Source organism: Egretta garzetta, unplaced genomic scaffold (assembly GCF_000687185.1).
Source record: "Egretta garzetta isolate BGI_Z169 unplaced genomic scaffold, ASM68718v1 scaffold100, whole genome shotgun sequence".
Lineage (NCBI taxonomy): Eukaryota > Metazoa > Chordata > Aves > Pelecaniformes > Ardeidae > Egretta > Egretta garzetta.
The window spans coordinates 608400-619371 of NW_009258265.1; the positions used below are offsets into that span (position 1 = coordinate 608400).

Below are 10972 nucleotides of genomic sequence, written 5' to 3' on the forward strand. Positions count from 1 at the left end.
AGGTTGACTTTCTCCCTAGTCCTGTGATGAGCCCCCTTTGCTACTCCCAGGAGAGGATCTCTCACTCCGCTGTCCTGTCACGTTACAGATGACTCCCAGATCTTTCGCGTCCAAGTGCGTCAAGTGGAAGACTACCCCGTGGACATCTATTACCTGATGGACCTGTCCAACTCCATGAAGGACGATCTGAGGAACATCCAGAACCTGGGCACCAAGCTGGCCAGTGAGATGCGCAAGCTCACCAGCAACCTACGCATCGGCTTTGGGGCCTTTGTGGACAAGCCCATTTCCCCCTACATGTATATCTCTCCTCCTCAAGCCATCACGAACCCTTGCTATGAGTAAGTCCCAGGCTGAGGGAGTCCTGTAAGGGCCAGAAGTTACTGGAATGTGGCTGGAAATCCATAGCACTGGATTTCAGCAGGGAGTTGGGTGCCTGATTTTGGGCAGGGTTTAAGCTTTGCTGCACCACGTGTTCTGCTGGCACAGGGAGGAAGAGCAGGTCTAAACTTTGAAGTGTCATTGTCACTGAAAAGCTCTTAAGGAAATGATTTTCCACCATTTTTCAGGCAGGATGTTGAGTTTCAAAGAAAGTGACTCCTAAAAATCCCAGCAGGACAGAGGCTGGGAACTGACCTGAGTCCAGCATCACTAGAACATGTGATGATTGATTTTTACAAGGTCCTTCACCAGCCTCCAGCTGTGTTCTTGGAGTGGTTGGGTGCCTCCAGCACATCCCAGACAGGACCATGGGATGTGGGGTGGCTGCAGGGTGGGATGGGAGCTGGGGGAGCCCTGCAAGCCTCATGCCCTGACTGCTTTCCTCCTGCAGGATCGGGGAAACCTGCCTGCCCATGTTTGGCTACAAACATGTCCTGTCGCTCACGGATGAGGTGACCCGCTTCAACGAGGAGGTGCGGAAGCAGAGTGTCTCACGGAACCGCGATGCACCGGAGGGCGGCTTTGATGCCATCATCCAGGCCACCGTGTGCGACGTAAGGGGCAAGAAGGCCCAGCTGGGGCTGGGAGAGGGTCATCAGGGTGGGCCTGGTGGGTGGGCAGGGACCACCCAACTCCACCAGGACAAAGCCATAAGCTCTGTGGAGCTGCTGAATGTTCAATGACATTTCTAGGCCAGTAGCAAAGGCAAGGGAAGAGCAGGACCCTCATGTGCTCCTGGGAGGAGAGAGGAGCAGAGCTGGTGCTCAGGGACTGATGATGATCCCATGTCAGCCCTGCAGTAACCAGCCCATAGGGGACATCATCTGCACCTTGGTTTTGTTGGAGATGAGAAGGGTTGCATCCCTCGGTCATTAACCACCTTGATTAACAGTCCAGCAAATTAAAACCTGTCTTTCACCTGTACAAGCAGCCCACGCCCACCTGCCAGGCTCCACAGCCCGCACCCCCCCATAGCACTTCCCTGGGAGAGCGATTGCCCTCAGTTCCCTCTGCAGGGGCAGGTTGGTCCCCATGGCCAAGGCATGGCCGCAGGGTGGCAGCGGAGGCGGCAGTGGGGTGCTGGCATGTAGGGCTGCTGCCGGCACATGCTGCCATGTGACTGGGCGCTGCCTCTCTCTGCAGGAGAAAATTGGCTGGAGGAACGACGCTTCCCACCTGCTCGTCTTCACCACAGACGCCAAGACCCACATCGCGCTGGATGGCAGGCTGGCTGGCATCGTGCAGCCCAACGATGCCCAGTGCCACATTGACAAGGATAATTTCTACTCAGCCTCCACCACGCTGGTAAACCCCAACCCACACGTGGGGCTGGGAGCCTGGAGCTCCTGTTGAGGGTCCCCATGGGATGGGAAAGGTGGTCCAGCTCTGGTTGGAGAGCATGATGAGGACCAGGGTGGTTAGGGGCACATGTTTGCAGGGAATAGCCTCTCCCCTTCCCCAGGACTATCCCTCTCTGGGTCTGATGACTGAGAAACTCTCGCAGAAGAACATCAACTTGATCTTTGCTGTGACGGATACGGTCGTGGGCCTCTACCAGGTAACAGCTGCTGTGCAAAGCCACCTTCATGGGGGGTTGGTGGGTCCCGAGGAGCACTCTTTTCAGCTGGCCATGGCATGGCCAGACATAGCCCAGTGGCCTGCTGTCCTATCAAAGCTCCTTGGGAAGCTCCCACGTGCCCAGACATGGTTTGGCTCAGCCATGGCATGTTTACCTGTCGCAAGCAGACCATGCTTACCATATTTCTCCAGAACTACAGTGAGCTGATCCCAGGCACAACTGTGGGCACCTTATCCAGAGACTCCAGCAACGTCCTGCAGCTCATAGTGGACTCCTACGGGGTGAGTGTGCAGTGTGATGGCCCCACAACAGCTCTCTCCCTCCCAAAATAGCCACTGCTTCACACTGCAAGCAGCTCTTACTGATTTGGCAGCTTCCCCAGCTCTGAGCATCCTCCCTGGACCAGCTGCGAGCATCTGCCTCCACCCACGCATGAGGGGACCCCAGGGGGAAGGGAGATCACTGTGTTTGCTGCTGGCCCCTTCCTATCCTCGAAGGCATTTCCCAGTGGGGAATGATGTAGCTGAGTCCTGAGAAAGACTCGGGGCACTTGGCTCCTTGCCCATGTGCGTGGGAGCATCGCCGTGGTGCTCAGGGGGACCCCTCCCCGTGACCGAGCTCTGCCCAGCCTGTGCTGTCATATTCATCGCTCCTCTCTCCTCCCCCAGAAAATTCGCTCCAAGGTGGAGCTGGAGGTGCGTGACCTCCCCGAAGAGCTGTCCCTGGCCTTCAATGCCACCTGCCTCAACGATGAGGTCATCCCCGGACTCAAGTCTTGCATGGGGCTCAAGATTGGGGACACGGTGAGGATCCTGTTTGTGGGCTTGGTTTCTCTCCCCCTCTATGTAGCAGCACAGAATCACACAGAATCACAGAATCGCAAGGGTTGGAAGGGACCTCAAGACATCATCTAGTCCAACCCCCCTGCTAAAGCAGGTTCTCCTAGAGCATGTTACACAGGACTTCGTCCAGGCGGGCTTTGAATATCTCCAGAGAAGGAGACTCCACAGCCCCCCTGGGCAGCCTGTTCCAGTGCTCCATCACCCTCAAAGTAAAGAAGTTTTTCCTCATATTCAACTGAAACCTCTTATGTTTCAGTTTGTACCCATCGTCCCTTGTCCTGTTGCTGAGCACCACTGCAAAGCTCATCTGACGCTCTCCACCAGCACCGTCTGCTTGCCCCACCACCTCCTGGGTGGCTCAGACCCTTGCAGGGCACGCTGCAAACTCTTTGCAGTTGAGAGAGGGGTCCAGCTGTGTGGGTGCAAGGAAGAAAATGCTTTTTGGAGTCTGCTGGATCCTTTTGGAGTCTGTGGTCCCTCTAGCTCAGCTCATGCTGCTGGCCATAGCAAATGGGCTTTTGAACTGATTTAGACGTGGGTGCCGTGACAGGCAGGTGCCCTAACCCAAACTGTGCTGGGACAGCTTTGAAAAGCCCAAAGAGACCTGGTGGGTCCCATTTCTGGGCCTCTTAAGCTTGGGCATGGGTGAGGAGCTGAGCCCATCCTGGAGCAGGTACCCCGATCCTGTGCCAGGGGTGCTGACACCCAGACGCATCCCTCTGCCCTCCAGGTGAGTTTCAGCATCGAGGCCAAAGTACGGGGGTGCCCACGGGAGCGGCAGAAATCCTTCACCATCAAACCCGTGGGCTTCAAGGACAGCCTGACGGTGGTGGTGAACTTCAACTGCAACTGCTCCTGCGAGAGCCAAGCCGAGGCCAACAGCTCGTCCTGCAGCCGGGGCAACGGCACGCTGGAGTGCGGCGTGTGCCGCTGCAACCCCGGGCGCCTGGGCTCGCACTGCGAGTGCTCGGAGGAGGAGTACAACCCCTCGCAGCAGGACAACTGCAGCCCCCGGCCGGGCCAGCCCCTCTGCAGCCAGCGCGGCGAGTGCACCTGCGGGCAGTGCGTCTGCCACAGCAGCGACTTCGGGAAGGTGACGGGCAAGTACTGCGAGTGCGACGACTTCTCCTGCGTCCGCTTCAAGGGCCAGATGTGCTCGGGTGAGTGCTGGGCTTGGAGGGGAGGCAGCTCGGAGCGTTTACGCTGCCCAAACTCGTGGACAAGGGAGATGCCAGCTATTCTGGGGCTTGTCCCACGCATTGTCCCCACCTCCGGCTTGCTCAGCCGTGGCTCTCCCTGGACCAGCCCTGGGTCTGAAGCGATGCCAGGGGAATTATTCCCTTTTTGGCAGCTGGTATCACCTTCTGTGCCCAAGAGCCGTGGCAGGGTGATGGGCTCCAAGGGTTAAAAGCAAACCTCAGTGCCTGCTTAGCCTCAGGGGTCCCACTGGGGTGGCTGGTGGGCACCCAGGAGAAGTGGCTCTGGGGTGCGCAGGGCAGGGACCGGCCGGACCCTGCTCAAATCACAGTCCCTGACATATCAGAGGTATTGCTCTGCAGGGGGAAACCCCAGGGTGGAAGGAGAGGGGTGGCAAGAGGCAATTTTTATCCTCCACCCAGTTCTTGGAGACTCCCCTTGGAAAAAGCACTGAGGAAGCAAATCTTTCCCCCTTCACTGGTCTTACAGCATCACCCCTCCTAAATATTCATCTCTTCTGTGTGCTACCAGACTCGCCCGCTCCAGCCCCGGCTGCTGCTGCTCTCAGTGTGGAGAGAGGGGGCCAGGTCCTCGGGTACTCCTCCCGCACCAGGAGCCGGGGAAGGAGCCCCTCTCTCCAAAACACCCGTCCCAAGCCCCAAGGGTGGTCTCAGATGTCCTGATGTGCCAGGGCCTCTTCCCCATCGGGAAGCCCCATCTAGGATTTCTCCCACCCGCATCTCCAGTAAGCACTGGAGGTCTGAGCGAACCCCAGTGCTCTGCCCCATCTCCTCCTTATTCAGGGGAGGTGAGAGGGATGGCAGCGCCCGGCACTGGGGCATGAAGCTGTGGCACATCCTCTCCAGGAGCAGAGCCCCCCAAAAGTGATCCAAGGGGGGAATGAGAGAGGGGTAGCCACCCCCTTTCCTATCCCCTGCCCCGCTCCCTGAGCCGAGGCGAGGCAGCTGCTAACACAGTGCGAAAAAGCCACCACTTTGCTGCTGCAAGCTCAAAAATCCCCAGGTGGCCAAAGCTGATCCCGCTCTGCTGGAGCCCAGCTTGGGTGAGATGAAATCTGATGGCCCGGTGACACTCGGTTCCTGCTCCCTGCTGTCCCCAAACTGAGTTCTTTGGACCCTGCCTGCCCCCCAGCCCAACAGGACAGCTCACGGCTGCCTCTGTGCTGCTGGGATTGATCCTTTGTCTGAACAGCCTGCCCATAACGGAGCTGGAAACAAGCTGGGAACACTGGGGCCTTCCCCCACCCGGAAGAGTCGGTGCCCTCGGGGAGCGGGGCGCCTGTCCCTGCTCCCGCTGCCTGTTTGCACAATCGGCTGCCCCATCCGGGGGGCAAAGGGCGATGACGAAGCACTGCCCCCAGCCTGGGCGAGGTGTTAATTAACCCGATCTGTCTGACCCTCTTGACATCTACCCCGTCCCATTGAGCCACTTCTCTCCAGCCTCCCCGTCTGTTTCCGTTCCTTGTCACCCAGCGTGGCATCTATTTTCCTGTGACTCAGTCCTAGTTCCTCATTAACAACAGCATTACGCATTTATTTCTCATCCTGGTGCCCCTGAGGCCATGGCGGGGATGGTGCCCGGCCGATCGCCCGCTGGGAGCAGCGTTCCCGATGTGCCCCAGTGCACTCGGGGCTCGGGACGGGTTGGCGCGTGCTGGCTCTGCGGCATTTCCAGCGCTCACCATGTTTTGTCTTTGAGCTGAAATCAAGCCACAATCCAAATAGCTCCAGGCTTTGGCAGGGTTTGAGCATGTCTGTCTGTCTCTGTTTGATTAAATGAGTCTTGGTGAGCGTACAGAGCTTGCCGGGCTTTTCCCAGCAGTTGCCCTCCCCTGCCTGGTCTGGGGCTGGGCAATGAGTGGGATTTGGGGGGTTTTACCAGATGTCCTGACTCAAGCTGAAGTTAAACCCAAAGCTTGAGTAGCTCAGAGACAGATCTGACTGAGCATCTCCAGCTGCTGCTGCCAACCTGCCAGAGCTGGGGCAGCTTAGCCTGAAATTTGGCAGTGTGAGTGTTGGGGACACGGCAAAGGCTGAGGTTTGAAGTGAGCCCACCCCAAGGACGGTGGAAAGGGGTTGTCCTGGGCGGCTGGTCTGCCCTGCCGTGCCCACGGCGGTGGAGCTGCTGCTCTGGGTACATGGGCATCCCACAAGGGTGATTGCTAATGAGATCTATGGGGACGCTTCAAGGGGTCCTGATGCCCTCTGGGTTGTCCCCAGGCCACGGGCAGTGCAGCTGCGGGGACTGTCTGTGTGACTCAGACTGGACCGGCGACTACTGCAACTGCACCACCCGCACCGACACGTGCATGTCCAGCAACGGGCTGGTGTGCAGCGGCTACGGCTCCTGCGTCTGCGGCAAGTGCGACTGCACCCAGCCCGGCTCCTACGGCAACACCTGCGAGAAGTGTCCCACGTGCCCGGATGCCTGCACCATCAAAAAGTGAGAGAGGGCAGAGAGGTGGGACGGGGACGTACCCCGTCGGGGAGCCGGCGGAGGTGCTGGCAGGAGCTCTCACCGGCTGCATCCTGGCTGCGTTGGGATTGCAGCGATTTCTGCAGCCTAGGACTGGAAAGTGTGACTGTTTCCCCGGGGAGAGCATGGAGAAGCTCACAGTATCTCCCTCCTCTTCCTCAGGGAGTGCGTGGAGTGCAAGAAGTTTGAGCGGGGAGTGCTGATGGAGCAGCAATCCTGCAGCCGCATGTGCCGTGATGAGATCGAGACGGTGCAGGAACTGGGTAAGAGAGGAGCCCCAAACCCCTGCCCTAACATGTGGAAACGGGGGGCCTGCGTGTGCTGTCTGCTTCCCCTCTGTGTGTGCATCCCCTGGCGTGGGGGGCTCTGAGCCGCTCGCTCTGGCAGGTGACCGGGGCAAGGACGCCGTGAACTGCACCTACAAGGACGAGGACGACTGCGTGGTGCGGTTCCAGTACTACGAGGACTCCAGCGGCAAATCCATCCTCTACGTTATCGAGGAGCCAGGTAAGACCCAGCTGCTGTGGTCGGGCTGGGGGGGCATGCTGCGTTGGGTTTCTGTGCGAAATGGGTGGATTTCGAGTCTTCTGTGTGCCTCCCACCTCAGCCAGGCTCGGCGGTCGGGGGCTGAGGGGGGTTAAAGAGCTGCTTTGTTCCCTGCTCCATGCCACCGGGGCCATGATTTCCTGCCTCTGTCTCACATTTCCTCACCGTGTTGCTCGGTTATTTCACCCCCCAGCTGAGGCCAAGGATGGGGGTTCAACCTTTCCACTGCCCTGATCCTGTTTCTGATGCCATGGGTGTGATTTTTCTCAAGAAGAAGACAAGAGCCGGCTCCTGTTAGCCAGGCGGGAGCAATGCTGTGGCTGCGCCCCAGGGCTGGGATACGGCAGCCCCCAAACCATGCAGAGCAGCCCCAGGGTCTCCAGTGACCTCAAGATCTGATTTCCAGCTGAGCTGGGGGCTGCATGGCCGCAGACCCTCCAAAAGCAGGGCCACGAAGGCAGCTGCCAGCTCTCACTACAGCTGCCTGCCATCAGCAGGGCTGCAGCCCACCCTCCTGGCCCCTGCACCCGGGGGGGAGGCAGGCGAGGGCTGTGCAGCCCCGGGCGGCGTGCGGGGGGAGCAGGGTGGCTGCCAGGGTTCGCACCGTATCTCACTGTCCCGGTTTGCAGGGCAGCATTGGCACGCAGCCGGAGAGCAACGGTGGTACAGGGCGTCAGCCGGGCTGGTGGTTTGGGCATGAACTTCCACCAGCCCAAGGACTTGGTCCCCAGTGTCATCACCCAGCGTGGGTGGGACTTGTGACACCCCTGACCTGCACTGCTCCAGACTTGGGTGCAGACCCCCACCTCAGAGCTCAGAGATCTCAGCACCTGCACCCTTCTTTTTAGAGCCTGCTGTGCTGAAGGGGGGAGGCTTCTGCTCCCTAACAGGGGAGGATGAAACCCTCCTGAGACCAGAGGAGCTCCTTGTACACATGGCCAGGCAGTCCCAGAGCTGCTTTTAATTGCCTTGGGGGTGCTGAGCCTCCCCTAACTCTGCCCTCTTCCCTCTGCCAGACTGCCCGAAGGGGCCGGACATCCTGGTGGTCCTGCTCTCGGTGATGGGCGCCATCCTGCTCATTGGCCTCGCTGCCCTGCTCATCTGGAAGCTCCTCATCACCATCCATGACCGCCGGGAGTTTGCTCGCTTCGAGGAGGAGAAGGCCAGGGCCAAGTGGGACACGGTGAGGGCCAGCGGGTTGGGTGTGCTAGGCAGGAGTCCCTGAATCCCACAGCCCCTGGGTTGACTGGATCCAGATCCCAGTGCATCCAGCACAAGAGCCCAGTTGCCGTCTGTGGTCCCAGGGCATGGTCCTTGGGGACCAGCTTGCCCCATCCCTCTCTGAAGCATGGCACAGTGTCACAGGCAGGACTCCGGGAGGCACTGCCAGCCTGGACACCCCTTCCCGAGCCCACTGCACTCCCAGGGGCTGTGCACAGGCAATAGCAGATGTCCCAGATGATTTTCCCATCTCCAGCGTATCCCAAGCACTTGTCACCAGCATGACCCTCTGACTCACTGCCCCCACCAGTGTTTCCATCCCGTGAGTGAGGTGGAAGGTCCCTCCCGCCACGGGATGCTGGAAGGTCCCTCCCACCACGGGATGCTGGAAGGTCTGAGGCACCTGGAGCACGAGGGAGGGGGATGGGATGGCACCGGTGCCTGTCCTCCACCCCTCCTTCACTTCCCCAGAGGGAAGGGATGGGGTGGGATGGGGTGGCTCTTCCAGGAGGCCCCTCTGCTCCTGAGCTCCTGCTGCCTTTCCTCTCCTCTATGGAAGCTTTTCCCTGCCCTCTTCCATGAAACCTCATGGGCAGCCATTAAACTGCAGCCAAAGCCTTGAGCAGAGACACGGACCCACCACTCAATGCTGAAACGGTGCCTCAGTTTCCCCAGCTCTAAAGCAGAGCGAATGCTGATGCCAAGCACAAAGTGGTGATGCTCTTTTTCCTTCTTCTTCTTCCAGGCCCACAACCCTTTATACAAAGAGGCTACATCCACCTTCACCAACATCACATACCGCGGGAACATGTAAGGATGCCGCATCCAGCACTGGCCATGGGATCAGCCGAGGATCCATGGGACCTTCTGGAGTTGGGTTTACAGAAGAGCTTGTGTGTGTCTGTGTGTGCAAGTGTGTCTGCGTGTAATTTAACAATCCCTCGACTGCCTCCAGTTGTCCGTCACCCCACTGTAACTGCAGGGATGTGCTTTCCACAGCAAACCTCTCCTCCTTACCTCGGCGGGTCGTCTCGCAGGAGCCGGCGACCCCTCCATACACTGAACGTGGAGAAATGGGACTCTCTGCCCGGCGAGTCTGTGAACTGTTAGGTGCTCATCAGGCCAAGAGAATTTTGGGAGTGGCTGCTTGAACTTAAGGCTGAGCCATGCTCTCCTCTGTGGCCTCTGCTGGTGAAGCTCTGCCTGCTTGGAGAGTCCCCTTGTGCACTGGACAGATGTGGTTCCCGTGGGTACAGGAGCAGTCTCCTGGGGGGACAGGGCAGCTACGCTCGCTGCCAGCAGGCAGGAGCCAGCGCGTGGCTTCGTGGGGCGAGGACACCACTTGAGCAACCCGGCAGCCCTCTGCTTCTTGCAGCCACGTTTCTGGCACTGCTGTGGCTCGGGACGGTGAAAAGCAGTGCCCCAGCATCACGGTGCCTTTCCTCATTTCTTCCACGTGCACTCAGTTTGCACCCCCAGCCAACTCTATGTAGCATCAGCTGTGCTGGTCCCAGCTGCAGCCTGGCTCAGCCGCTGGGATGGTGCTGAGCTCCCCATGTCCCCCTGCACTGTCCCCATGCCACAAAGCACATGGATGTGCAGGCAGCAGCCTGGGGAGGGTTATCCCTTGAGCCTGGTCACCTCTCTCTCTTTTCTGTGCTTTTTGGGCTAAGTAACGGCACCATGCTTGCTTTTCTGTTGTAGCTCAGGGTTCCAGAAGAGCAGCTGTGGTTCAGGCCACATCCTGCTGCCTGGGGCTGTGTACCAGCTGTGGTTTGTCCCCTTGGGGAAAACAAAAAAAAATGTCCTGGTCGCAGTGTTTGGCTGTAACTGCTGCTGCCTGGTCCATGCCCCAGCCAGGGTCCATGCCCCAGCCAGAGTCTGGTGCCTCTGTTCCCCTCGACTGCACCAAAAAGCTCTGCATGGAGCTGCTCCCCAGGGCCCCAGCAGCGTGTTGGCCGAACTGGTGGTGGTTGTGCTCCCCCTGTTCCCTGGCTGGCCTGGCCCCAGCAGCATGGGGGGAGGGAGCTGGGGCTGCGGCCGGGGGCCGGGGGTGGATGGGCAGCACCCGAGCGGCAGCGATTCACACCACAGAAATAAACATAAATGAAATTTAAAAACCTCAGAGTACTAACAAATAGTGTCAGTGTCCACACCAGCCGTCTGCGCCCAGGCCTCCTGCCCTGTGGGCAGCCCCTGGCCCCCCCAGCATGACCCAGGGGGCTGGGTGGGCTGAGGAATGGGGGTCCCAGGGCAAGCTGGGCTGTGGGCTCCCTGTGGGGGTCTCTGCTGCGTTACTGGTGCCCTCCTGGGGGCATTTGGGGGCACAGGGTGGGCCAGCATGCCCTGCAGACCATGGTACTCCTGGCAGCCACCTCGCTTCATTGCAAGCGGGGTGAACCCCAGCACCCCCCTCCTCCCCTCCAGTCCTGCCCCGCAGGTCCCTGCGAGCCAGAGAAGCCCCCGGCGGAGGGGAGTGGGGCTGGGGCTGCTGCAGGACCCTCCCGGGGCAGCTGGGGCCTGGCTGGGGGTGAAGGTGCTAAACCTGGGAGCAGGGTCCTGGCTGTGCCCCCAGCACCCACCCTGCTCTCCTGCTCGGCACCGCATCGCGCGGGGCTGCGGGGCCACCCAGCGGCCACCCCGAAAACAG

General features: G+C 59.7%; 1 protein-coding gene across 1 annotated transcript in view; it reads left to right on the forward strand.

The window, feature by feature from the left end:
* The window catches only part of ITGB3 (integrin subunit beta 3), a 24644-nt gene extending 14235 nt beyond the window's left edge, over positions 1-10409 (forward strand). Inside the window, exons 4-15 of the mRNA XM_009648172.2 lie at positions 89-341; positions 833-995; positions 1585-1746; positions 1904-1999; positions 2212-2301; positions 2689-2823; positions 3593-4022; positions 6300-6522; positions 6718-6818; positions 6943-7062; positions 8118-8284; positions 9068-10409. Of these exons, the coding sequence (XP_009646467.1) occupies positions 89-341; positions 833-995; positions 1585-1746; positions 1904-1999; positions 2212-2301; positions 2689-2823; positions 3593-4022; positions 6300-6522; positions 6718-6818; positions 6943-7062; positions 8118-8284; positions 9068-9136 (2009 nt within the window). The 3' untranslated portion in view covers positions 9137-10409. The remainder of the gene's footprint in view (positions 1-88; positions 342-832; positions 996-1584; positions 1747-1903; positions 2000-2211; positions 2302-2688; positions 2824-3592; positions 4023-6299; positions 6523-6717; positions 6819-6942; positions 7063-8117; positions 8285-9067) is intronic.
* The last annotated feature ends 563 nt before the right edge of the window (positions 10410-10972 follow it).